The 13,193-nt window shown below is 36.1% G+C and overlaps 1 protein-coding gene across 14 annotated transcripts in view; it reads left to right on the top strand.

Annotated features, from left to right (window-relative positions):
- The window catches only part of DMD (dystrophin), a 2,269,491-nt gene that overhangs the window by 807,143 nt on the left and 1,449,155 nt on the right, over nt 1-13,193 (top strand). For all 14 annotated transcript variants that reach the window (XM_050777140.1, XM_050777144.1, XM_050777148.1 and 11 more), the window contains one exon: nt 12,297-12,420. In XM_050777140.1, the coding sequence (XP_050633097.1) occupies nt 12,297-12,420 (124 nt within the window). The remainder of the gene's footprint in view (nt 1-12,296; nt 12,421-13,193) is intronic.

Below are 13,193 nucleotides of genomic sequence, written 5' to 3'. Positions count from 1 at the left end.
GGTGATTTTCTTGCACAGAAGTGTGTTTCAAAGGGACTTTCAATTTATTGAAAATGAAAAATAGGCTTTAGGCATCTGTAGCTTAGCAGCATTTTATTTCCCACCCTCTGGGTCATGCAATTTTTGCCCACATGTTTTCACACTCCTTGGCTTTATAACTAATTCCTCTAATATAGCAGTTGACATTTTAGAATTTGTGGGGGTTTCTTACCTTTTAATTTTTAAGGTTGTTTCTCTGAAAGATACATAAACAAAACTTATAAATGTGACATCTGTTCAACCATGTCATACTTTAGAAATAAATATTACCAATGAATTTTGAAATGATTAAGATTTAATACCACATTAAGGTAGGAAGATTATTTTAACATCATTTCTACCTACCAGATGTCAAAATATTGTAGGTAAGTTTTACTTTGGGCAGAGAAGCGATATTTTACAGCAGTTTTATTCTCTTCAGTGCAATCAACAATTCTAGGGGTGCAAAGATGAACATCAATACCAAATAACTCAGATATTTTTGGCATTAATAGCTTAAAATATTAAATCATTGAATTTGTATGCAAGGGCATGTATTTTAAATAGCAGAATTTTAAAACATATTAAGTACATAATTTGGTATGCCATAATTGATAGTAAAGAAGATGTACAATTTTAAGGACAATATTTTGTGTTTGGACTAGAATTCAGCTTTTGAGGCACATGTTAAATAGGCATATTTTAGGACAAGGTAAACACTACAGAAATTGATTTTTTAGTATCTTTTAAAGATGCATTTCAGTGCAATCTGAAATCATTAAATTTTACTGTACTGAAACATATTATTTTATGAGTGATGTGCTTAAAATTACACATATAAAACTAGGAATACATTTGAGACCATGCAAATATAAGGAAAAATAGGTTTTTGATAAGATTGTTAATATAGCAGTTTCTACTACCTGAAGACAGAGTCCTTTCTCATCTGTCATACTGTTCCAGGTGCTGTGTAAACCACTGAAGAGGTTGTAGGCTTTTTATTATAACTGGGAATTAAAACATCTTTCGATTTTATTTAATTTGATTGCTAGATGAGTAGACTAATGTAAGTGGAATATCAAAGGCACAATATAAGCAAAGCTGATCTCAGTTTTGTGTCTTGAGTCAAAACGTCTTTAATTAGAGAGGTAAGTAAACATATTTACAAGTAATTTTTTAAAAGCATTTGTATTGTAGACCCAGAAAATCTGAGACAGGTCTCAGTTAATTTAGTTGATTTTGCCTATTCCTAGCTACTCGGGAGGCTGAGGCATGGCAATTGCTTGAACCCCAGGGGCAGGGGTTGCAGTGAGCCAAGATCGTGCCACTGCACTCTAGCCTGGGCGATAGAGTGAGACTTTGTCCCCCCCAAAAAAAAAAAAATTATTTTGCCAAGGTGGAATTCTCGTGCCTGTGACACAGCCTCAGGAAGTCCTGAGGACATGTGCCCAAGGTGGTTGGGGTGCAGCTTGGTTTTACATATTTTAGGGAGGCATGAGACATCAATCAAGTACATTTAAGAAATACATTGGTCCAGAAAGGCAGGACAACTGGGTGGGGGTGGGGGCTTCCAAGCTCTAGGTAAATTGAAACATTTTCTGGTTGACAGTTGGTTGAGTTTGTCTAAAGACCTGGGATCAATAGAAACTAATGTTTGGGTTGAAATAAGACATTATAGGGACCAAAGATTTATCATGCAGATGAAGCTTTTAGCTAGCAGGTTTCAGAGAGAACAGGCTGTAAAATGTTTCTTATCAGACTTAAAGTCTGTGTTGATGTGAATGCCAGAGAGGTATAATGTGGCATGTCCGACCCCCACTTCCCTTCATGGCCTGAATCAGTCTTTCAGGTTAAATTTTAAGAGCCCTGGCTGAGGAAGAAGTCCCTTTGGAGGGGGAGTTAGACTTTTATTTTTGGTTTACAGCATGTTTTTACTTCAAGACCAATTTGATAACAGCTTTTAAATTTTTACAATTTAAAGCAAGATGTCGATGAAGATTGAAGAAATTAATTTACACAAGAAAACACCAAAAAGATAAAAATTAGGGATTAAAACCTGTGGTGCCTGATTTTCAGTTCAGTATATGTATGTATATGTGTATATATGTGTGTATATATATGTGTGTGTGTGTGTATATATATATATATCTTTTTTTTTTCTTTTTTTTTGAGACTGAGTCTCGTTCTGTTGCCCAGGCTAGAATGCAGTGGCACAGTCTTGGCTCACTGCAACCTCTGCCTCCTCGGTTCAAGCAATTCTCCTGCCTCAGCCTCCTGAGTAGCTGGGATTATGGGCACCCACCGCCACAGCCGGTTATGTTTTGTATTTTTAGTAGAGACGGGGTTTCGTCATGGTGGCCAGGCTGGTCCAGAACTCCTGACCTCAGGTGATCCGCCGGCCTCGGCCTCTCAAAGTGCTGGAATTACAGGCGTGAGCCACCATGCCTGACCCTCAGCTCAGTATATTTTTAAACACACATTTACTGTACATTTAAAGCACACTTAAACATACACAAACACGTATCACACATATTACAAAATACAAGACAGTCATGTGGCCCTATCTTTCCCCCTTCCACAGAGGGAGGCACACTTACAAATGTGTATGTGGTGTGTGTGTGTATACAAACTATCTTGATTTGGAGAGGGAGCTATTTGTCTAAATATTAGCTTGTTTTCTTTTGGTTAAACAGGATTTCCCCTTTAATAATCTGTAATTACAAAAATATAATAGTTACCATGTAGTCAATGCACCTCAAAGTCCTAAAAATATTTTTAGAACTAATAGGATTTGGCCAGGAGCGGTGGCTCACGCCTGTAATCCCAGCACTTTGGGAGACCGAGGTGGGTGGATCACGAGGTCAGGAGATCGAGACCATCCTGGCTAACACGGTAAAACCCCTTCTCTACTAAAAACAGAAAAAATTAGCCTGGCGAGGTGGCGGGCGCCTGTAGTCCCAGCTACTCAGGAGACTGAGGCAGGAGAATGGCGTGAACCCGGGAGGCGGAGTTTGCAGTGAGCCAAGATGGCTCCACCACACTCCAGCATGGGCGACAGAGCGAGACTCCATCTCAAAAAAAAAAAAAAAAAATTGGATTTATACTGAATTTCATTTGGTATTTTTATAAGACCTATTTGATGCAAATTTAATTTGTATTCTATTATTTGATTTTTTTTTTAAAGCAAATGCCATATGGAAACAAGCAGAGAGGGACAAGTTTTCCCAGAAGGAAAGTTGAAAGTAGAGAGAGGTTGATCCAGAAAACCTTCACAGACGATGTGTATCTTGAACTGAGTCTTGTAAGATGAATAGTAGTTCATCTTCACGTGGTTGGGGATTTAGGTCAGGAGAGTGCCTGTATAGTAATATGGAATTAAAATGTCTTCTCACTTTCTAAAACTCTGAAGAAGAAAGGTGATTTTTAAAAATATACCAAAGTTGGAAAATCTTACCTCCAAAATTATTTCTTCCTTAATATCAACAAAAAATAATTATGGTTTTATTCCTATTAACACTTGCTTCCTAGCTCATTAAAATATACATTAAGAATTGGTTTCATAAGTGATCTGGTGTAGGCCTAGAGCCCTGGGGCCCTGCAATGGTTAACGTATTTCAGAGGCATCAGCATTTTACTTTCAGGTTTCTAAGGATAAGGCTCATAAGTTTTTATAAAATTCTACACGCTAAGATGTTTAAATACGTAAAATGACCATTCATAAACCTAGTTCACTAATCAAATTAGTTAAGTTTAGGAGCTTGGAGGACTTCCACTTTCAAAGTTTACACATTTGGGAATGATGAGTTCTAACTGGTATCTTGAAAGTGACTGAATTAAAATTTATGTAAATGTGTCATCTTAGTTTAATCGGTTATGTGACAGTCACTGTAAAGAAAATTAACAGAACACAGTCACTGCCCATCAGGAGGCTCTTCTGACATAATTAGCACAGTTATGTAGCACTAATTCCGTATAATGTTTTACTATTGACAACTTCTTAAATGGCAAACATTTCTCTAGTTCTTTGAGATGTTTTTATGTGTTTTTTTGGCCTTTAAATTTATTTTAAACATTTATATATACACACAGGTATCTCCCAGTATTTACCATATGGGATGTAATTAACCTAATTTACATCGTTTTTATGGGAAATTCAACTGGATGACGTTGAGTCTATTTGTACAATATAATACTGAGAAAAATTGTCACTGTCTGAATATTTGGTATATATGCCCCATGCTTTTGATATTTTGAAACTTCCAAAAAATAGAAGGTCTTTTTGAAAAACTGTCTTGGTTTAGTAATACACTTCTGCAAAGAAAAAAAAAAATCAAAGACTTACTTGCCCTGTATAATGGGACTTTACAGGTTTTAATTTCAGGGGTTTCTGATGAGTGTATTTGCAAAGGAGTAAAAATTGTCACTTCACTGCTAATCATAAATAATAACAAACTGAAGTTTAAAGATACACTTGAAGAATAGAGAACAGAATATTCATCAATAATTACAGAAATAATCATTTGTGAACAGAGAATGAGAAGTTACTTTTTATTAGCTAAAGGAGATTTTAAGCTAGGTAAAGATAAACTGCATTTGAGGGATAGAGTCTGTGATAACATACGGAAGTATGTTAAGTACAGAGTTAAGTATGTGAGGAAGGTAAGTTAAGCACTAAGGAATATATTAATGGGCTGATCCCAAAGGTGTAGGGGCCCATTATGAGCAACTTATGATATGTAAGTTCATTAACAGTGGTTTTATGTGAGTTGTTAAAGTGGGAAAAAAGAATTATTAGAAATGAGTAATTTTATGAAGAAGCAAAAAGACATGTACGGAATCCAAGATTGAATATGGCATTGAAAATAAGTCTTCAGTGTTTTCCTTGAGGCTTTTAAAGGAGGTAACTGAGTTACATCTGAATGATAAATTTCGTTCCTGATTAAATACCCAGGCTCATGTAGTGCAAAGTATGATAGAAAATGCCATCTGCAAAGCCCTGGGAAGAGTAGATAGCACCCAATTTATAAGCATGAAGACATTTAAATCAGAGGAGCCTGTTCATTTACCATGCATCTCAGCAAAGATATCTGAAGATTTAGTAGCAGTGAAATACATGAAAACCACAGGACAAACCACAAAAAGTGATGAAGCGAAAGTTGTTAAATTGATAAGGAATAAAATAAACATGCAACTGCTTCTTGGAAGTCAGGGTCTGAGTAGGATCCAGGAAGGAGACTGTGTTCATTGTGCATTGAAAATGTCACTGAACCTAAGCGTTGGATGTAGGCCATTGGCACTCAGGGAGAGTACTTGGGAGGCCTTTGAAACCCTGCCTGTGCTTCCTCTTCACCCTTCCATCCTCATTGCTGGCATGAAGAGATGAGGCTATCCACTGGCAGAATATTGGAGATAAAACAATGCTAGTAGCTGGCAGTTAACTACCAGAACTCTAAGAGATGGTGGTACATGTTAAGTATCAGAGTGTAGGCTGACTGTGCATTATGTTTGGACAAAAATAGTTTTAGTAAGGAAATCAGAGATGTTTGAAGGAAGAAGTCCAAATGGAAGCAACATAAAATAAATATAAATAAAAGATTAGGTTAGGAATAGCTCAGAGCTTGAATCATGTAAGAATTGGGTTCAGTTTCCACTTATTTCCCATGAAATCAAGATATCACAATAATGATAGAAAAAGAAGAGAAGAACTCTAACAGTTGAGAAGAGTCCAGACTCAATATGTTTCTTTGTTCCATTTCAGAAAGGAAGTGTAACATATTAACCTCTGTGCTTATGAACAGGTTATTTTCCTTAGTCGAAACACGCTCCTCACCACTGCCCTAGCAAAATTTGAAATTGCCTTTTTAAAAATCTGTAAATCAGAAAACGAGTGTAATCACTCTCCACACGGTCTTTGTATAAAAGGTAAGTTCACGCACTGCATGCAATCCCCTTCCAAATTTATAAAATCAGACCAAAAATTGAATGAGGAAAGCCCTTTCTGTAGAATTTCACATCCTGTTGTTTGAATTGATTTGAATTATCAGAACTACGTGCCAACTGGTGTCCAGGCCTCCCTTAAAATCTTCACAGACAGAGAAGCAAACAGACAGTTACCATGGTGTTGATTCCACAAAGCCTTCATTGTGTGGAGATAACCAATATACTTGGCAGAGCCTCTAGGCTAGAAGCTGATTTAATCCTAATTTACAGAGAAGGTGTTTTTTGATTATCCTCTTAAAAAGACCAGTGTGAGCTGAGCCCCAGTTCTGTGTCTAAACCATTTTTATCTTGTCAAACAAATGCTTCACTAAACCAAATTATTTGATAATGTGGACTAATGCATTCTCGTCTCTGTTCTTCATGGAGTTAATAGCATGTCTGGCACATAGTAAGCACTTAGTATATACTTTATGAAAGGGAAAAAAGGGAGACATTGACTGTTTTAAAAGGAAACATACAATTTTGCATTTTTCAGGAAAATACACCTCTAAAAGTGTTATAAGATTTCTTTTTGAATGAAAATTATTTACTTTCAAACTAAAAACAAAAAAACTTTTCTGCAGTGAATTGGAGGTGGCAGTATAACAGTTACATCAACGTGTTATAGGAGCAGAAAGGCTATGATCCCTTTCCTTCCTCCTTATACAGGTCATGACAGACATTCCTATAACAAAAGATAGGTTAACAAGAGAAAAGCATGAGATATTTAATAAAAGTTTTAGGTGACATGGGAGCCTTCAGAAATGAAGACACAATGACCCAAAGGAAAACTGTCTATTTAGATTTGATAAAGAGTAGACAGCCATGTAGGAATGTGATTGGACAAAAAGGGAATGATCTAATAGTAATAGACTGGGGAAAACCAGCCAGGCCTGTCTGTGTAGACTTCCTTCCTCTTAGACATGGGGTAGGACCCCACTTGAATGAGGGTCTTATGACCTACTATCAAACAGAGGTATGTCAGGTAATTTTTTATGGCTAGCTTCTGGAGAGAAAGGTGGGGGAAATACAGAGTTATAATTCTGGTTTTTATGACTGGCGTTAGAGGAGAGGATTTTTGGTTTCTATGACCTACCTTGAAGAAGAATTCTGGTTACTATGACTCACTTCAGGGAAGAATGTGGAGTTAAAGACAGGAGGGGAGGAGAACGTCAGAGAGAATTTGGTTCCGAGGCTGCTTCTGAGGCCTTCCAATGTTCTTTAGTTCAAAGTTTCAGCATGTCAAAGTGCCATACTTTGGGGTATCATTTTCTGAGCCCCTACAGTGTGCAAACAAGAGCAATGTCAATTTTATGCCTAGTAGAAATCTTTCTCCAACACAGGCTTTAGCAAATTTCTTTCAGCCGTGATGTCAGCCTAGTACCTTGAGCCACAATTGGGTTTCAGGGACCTCTAAGTAGAAGTGAGTAATCTTTCCTAGAGATAGTCTAAATGAAAAGAGGGTGAGACTAGAGAGATTAAATTTAAAGCGTGAATTTGAAAGTGACTGGTGGATATTCCCATCTCACATTTATGAGTCAGAGGGTATCTGATGTATAATTGAGTCAGACAAATAAATTTCACCAAAGTGGCCCAAATGCATTATACTAACAACTAAATTTTCAAAATATTTTGGGAGAGTCAGTGAAGGATTTTATTCCTTTGGAGGAGGAACAAGAATAAAGAATAGCTCTGAATTACTTTAGAAAATATGAGGGGAAATTTGTTTCTACAAGTACTTGAATAAAAGACAAAGTAGAATATACAGTTAAGAGGTCTATGAAGGTCAGATTATAAAGGATCATATTGAAATTTTGTTAAGAAAAATGAGAAAGTCTTTGGTTTTACGAATGAAGGTAATATAATCAGGTATGTTTTTACTACTGTATATTTCAAAGTAGAAGAGAATAATTTGAATGTATCTGGTATAGACAAACATTTAAGATGATGGATATCCCAAGTACACTGATGTGATCTTTACAAATTATATGGATGTGTTAAATTATCACATGTACCCCCAAACTAAGTACATCTTTTATGCATCAATTTAAAAAAATGAAAATTTTTCCAGTAGTACGTAAAATAGAGGGTTCTGTAAATATTGCCCAGAGGCCAAGCGAAAAGCTATTGCAGTATTTTTGGTCACATTTAATGGCAACACAAATTTGGGTTCTGGCTATGGAGACAGGAAGAAGCATACATATTCAGGAGATAGAGAATGTATGTGTGACAGATAGACTTTGCAATACATTAAACATGGGAAGGAAGAGAGAGGGTTTTAGTTGGTTTACTGTAACAAAATATCGTACACTGGGTAGCTTATAAAGCACAGAAATTTATGTCTCCCAGTTCTGGAGTTTGGGAAGTTTAATATCAAGGAACCAGAAGATTTAGTGTCTTGTAAGGGCAGGCTTCCTGGTTCATACATGGTACCCTCTCCCTGTGCCCTCACATGGTGGAAGAGAACGCTGATCTCTTCAGATCAGTTTAAGAGTACTCATTTCATGAGGGCTCTACCCTCTTGACCTAATCACCTCCCAAATACCTCATCTTTTAATATCATCACATTGGGAATTAGTCTTCAACATATGAACTTTTGTGGGGCACAAATTTCAGTCCATAGCAGAAATGAAGATAACAGATATGAGGGGTGGTGATGCTAATTACTGATCTGGGGAATACTGATAGAGTACTAGTTTGAGGGAGAAGATCAAACATTAAACCTTGGCATATAATGTTTAAGGAGATTTTGCGGCATGCAAGTGGAGACATCCAAAAGGCAGATGGTTTTATAGCTGTGGAATTCAGAAGAAGTGCCTGAATTAGAGATACACGTATCAGAGTCATTGATAAATAGATTGTAATTCAAGGCATGATCAAATCTAGTACGTAATGATAGGGTGGAGGAGGATGGACCTGCAAAGAAAAAATTACCAATGGTCATAGAAATAGAAGGCAAATTAGAATAGAGTGGCATCATGAAGCCAAAGGAAGAAAAATTTCAAAAGGATAGTATGGTCAACAGTGTTAACTCTAGTTCCAGCTACTTGGGAGACTGAGGCAGGGGAATCCCTTAAACCCGGGAAGCAGAGGTTGCAGTTAGGCCAGATCGCACCACCGCACTCCAGCCTGGTGACAGAGTGAGACTCCGTCTCAAATAAATATTAGAAAATGGATGGACTCAGATGCTCGAGCAAAAGTAAGAGAATAAAGTTCAAAATGTAGGTAGTAGGAATGATTTTAATTAAAAGAAGGGAAACTCAAATGTAAGAGAACGGAATGAGAATGGTGGCTACACATGCAGATCTGATGGTGTTTGGAAATAGGAAGTGCAAAAGTTCTACTCTGATAATTCTACTTGTTTCTATAAGGTAGAGAACAAGATCATCTGCTGAGAGAGCTGCAGAAAGAGGATGGGCCAGAGCTTTGAAAAAAGGTTTTAAATAGTTCCTGTAGAGACTCAGAGCCCAACTTGGGGGGAGAAAAAAAAAAAAGAAAAAAGTATGGCAGGATGCTAGGTTCATTTGAGGGTGTTGATTATTGCCTTAGTTTGGGTTGCCCCAAGAGTAGATCTGAAGAGAAAGATTCAGATGCAAGCAGTTTATTTGGAAAGTGACCCCAGGAATCAAAGTAGGGAAGTGAGATAAGAAAAATAAAGTAGCCAATAAAGGATGGCACACATTTAGGGATCAGGTTATTGCTGGAAGGAACTGGAGCTCAATCATGCAGGGAACCCTTTGAGACACTGTGTGTATCATACTTCAGTATTGTCTAACTGAGGGGCAAGGGAGCTGGGATATTGATCAACCAATTCCAAGCTCTCACTGGTTAAGGGTCACCCCTGAAGTATTAACATTCCAGCACTCCTCTGTCCAATATACTGGCAAGTAGATGCTTGCAGATTGAGAGACACAGGAAACTTTATGTTGCGCCAAAGCAAAAATGAAAATGTTTTAAGACATTGTGATGATAAATCTGCATAAATGATGTACTCGTTTGGGTAGGTTACCAAATGACCATAGTAGGAGAGTATTTATTCAAGGAGTTAACATTGCTGAAGAGAGTGTGAGAGAAAGATTTTTACAGCATGTAATTGTACTCTATATTTTAATCAACATTATGAATGAAGAAATAGAAACCTGATAATCAAACTTGTGGATAAAATATATAGGAAAGATAAAAATCATATATCACACAATAAAAATCCATAAACATTTATAATGCATACACAGATAACTTACTGACATTCAATGACATGGAATTTAGAGGAATCAAGATCCCTAGTCTCTTAATTTCAAGTTGGATAGCCCTGATAAATAACAACTCAATCTGTATGCTATGAACCATCCCCTTTTTGATGTGGAAGGACATGATGGTGAACTAGATAAAATAAGTTTCTGATCCATGGTACTGAGGTCAATTAACTTAATTTCTCTGAAGCGCCATCTCATTCTATGGGCAGTTGGAATTGGTGATTACCCAACCAAAGAATTTTGTAAGAATATAAAATGAGAATATGTTTTTGTAAGGGCTTTGTGTTCCATTAAGTTCTGTATCTGTTTAATTTTAAAACAATAGCCTGCAACTAAAGTGAGAAATTCTAACAGGTTTATATGATTCAAAGTCCTGAAATTGGAGTTCAATAGACCAGGTCACAAGTTTGTGATAGTAATTAGGTTGTGATATAACTGGTTTAATGATAGTTTATGTGAAAACATTCTAGAAGTTTTAACTCAATTGAATTGCAATGTGAGTTGAAAGTCTAATATTGAAGTGAAAATATTTATTGAAATCATGGGCTATATCAATGAAAGTATTATAAACCAAAAAGATAATTGTCTATTCTTCCTTATTTATACTACACACTACTGATATGTTTCCTTTAAGTACCAAACTTAAGGAAACTAAGATACCAACAAACCATAGAATATCCGCTGAAGTGACTAAGCATAGGGTAGGCTGACGATCAGGTATCTACTGATGAATTTAAAGAGCTGATTTCAAATATTTATAATTTTGTATCCTTTTGCCAATATCTTTCCAACTACTCTCTACCCCCACCAGCTCCTGGAAACTAACATTGTCTTCTGTTTCTTTGAGTTTGATTTTTTTTAGATTCCACATGTAAATGAGATCATGTCATATTTGAGACATGTCATATGTCTTTGAGATATGTCATATGTATTTGAGACATGTAAATGAGATCATGTCATAACACCTGGCTTATTTCACTTAACATGATTTCCTCCAGGTTCATATATGTTGCTGCAAATGAAAGGATATTCATATTCTTAAAGGCTTAATACTATTCTATTAGACACTTGGGTTGAGTCCATATTTTGGCTCTTCTATACCTAAATCACCTGATTACAATGAATAATTTATCCCTGGTGGCTCCGAAGATTTCTGCAAAAAAAAAAAAAAAAAAAAAAAAAAAAAAAAAGTTTGAAAATAACAGGATAGGCGATCTGATATTTATGGCAGCATAACCACTTACACCAAAATGTAGTGACTTAAAGCAGCACTTATTATTTCTCACAGTTCTTCAACTTGGGCAGTGCCCTTTGGGCATTTCTTTTCTCTATGTGGCATCAACTGGAGCACTCATTTGTCTGTCTTCAGCTGGCATTGAGATGGGTCACAGAGGGCTTTATTTGCATTCCTGGTGCCCCATGCTTCTTCATGTGGCCTCTTCACATGGATAGATTAAACTTCCTTAAAACATGATCTCCTCAAGGTCATTGTACTTCTTATATAATTGTTGTCTTCTCAGGGTGTGTGCTCTAAAATGTCAAGCTCTGACATGCAAGCACTTATCAAAACCTTACTTGCAATACTCTTACTGTTGTCCCATTTGTGACAGAAAGTCACGTGGCCAAACCCAGAGGCAATATGACTGGAGATTACAGAAGAGCATGTGGTTCAACGGTGACCACCAACAGGAATTTCTTTTTTCTCGTAAATACTTTCCAAAAACAAAAGGTTATCTTGGGAGGTAGTACTTTTTTAAATAGTGCAAACATTCAAGCAGAGGCTGGGTAATAGCTTACAGGAGATATTGTAGAAGTGATTTTTACATTGAGGTGAATAAAATGACCTCTGTGATCATAAGACTCTAGATCAAAGCTGACTCCAAATTTGAGTCTACCTAACGGGGAAAATAGTGGTGCTATTAATACTAATAGAGGCATCAGGCAGGAGTCTCAGATTGAGGAAAGAATGATAAATGCGGATAAATTCCTTTTTTTATATAGAAGAAAGAGATAAGAAATAATGACTTTTATTTTTTGCTGTCTTAGGTTGGATGTTGATATAACTGAACTTCACAGTTGGATTACTCGCTCAGAAGCCGTGTTGCAGAGTCCTGAATTTGCAATCTATCGGAAGGAAGGCAACTTCTCAGACTTAAAAGAAAAAGTCAATGTAGGTTATGCATTAATTTTTATATGTGTGCACATTTTGTGCTGCTTGTAAACTCCGTGCTTTGTTATCTGTGATTCTATTAGTTGATAGATTAATGCAATATGATAAAATTTTAAATATGCATTATGATAAAATGTTAAATGATAAAATGTTTAAAGATAAAATAATATATCTTTAAAGTATATTTTAGATAGCAAGCAAAATCAAAGTTTAGCCTAGAGAAATCTTTCTGGATTCTTCTGTGACTGACTAGGGATGCCTTTCATAAACTTACCTTAACTTACACATTATTTAACTGTAAATTAACAATTTTATAACATGAATTCATGTTGATTTCTTTAATATATTGTTCAGTTACCTCAAGGCTAGGCCTTAGCAAGCTTGCAGAATTGTGTAGAGTAGAATAGTGTAAAATAGAATAGAATAATATAGATACTATACTTAGGACCATGTTTATATGCTCACTATTATCAAAAAGTTATTCTTTATAGTCATCAATCCCTGTCATATATTATAAGGTATTTAAATTTCCCAGGTATTTGTGTATTACCTTAACTAAAAGATGTGCAGCCTTTCTCAGTATTTACATGTGGTAACAGATGCTTTGTTGTTGTTATTCCCTTCTGAGATGGTATAATTTTGACCTTCACAAATAGGAAGTTTTATTAATTTAATATAAGCTGCTTCATCTTTAGGGAAATTGTCAAAGCTTTAATTTTTCGACTTCAACAATTATAAAACATGCATCTTTGTATATGATCGGCAACAGTTTG

The sequence above is a fragment of the Macaca thibetana genome, chromosome X (assembly GCF_024542745.1).
Source record: "Macaca thibetana thibetana isolate TM-01 chromosome X, ASM2454274v1, whole genome shotgun sequence".
Taxonomy (NCBI): Eukaryota; Metazoa; Chordata; class Mammalia; order Primates; family Cercopithecidae; genus Macaca; species Macaca thibetana.
The sequence above is the reverse complement of the archived record's forward strand: the minus strand, read 5'-3'. Positions and strand labels throughout refer to the sequence as shown.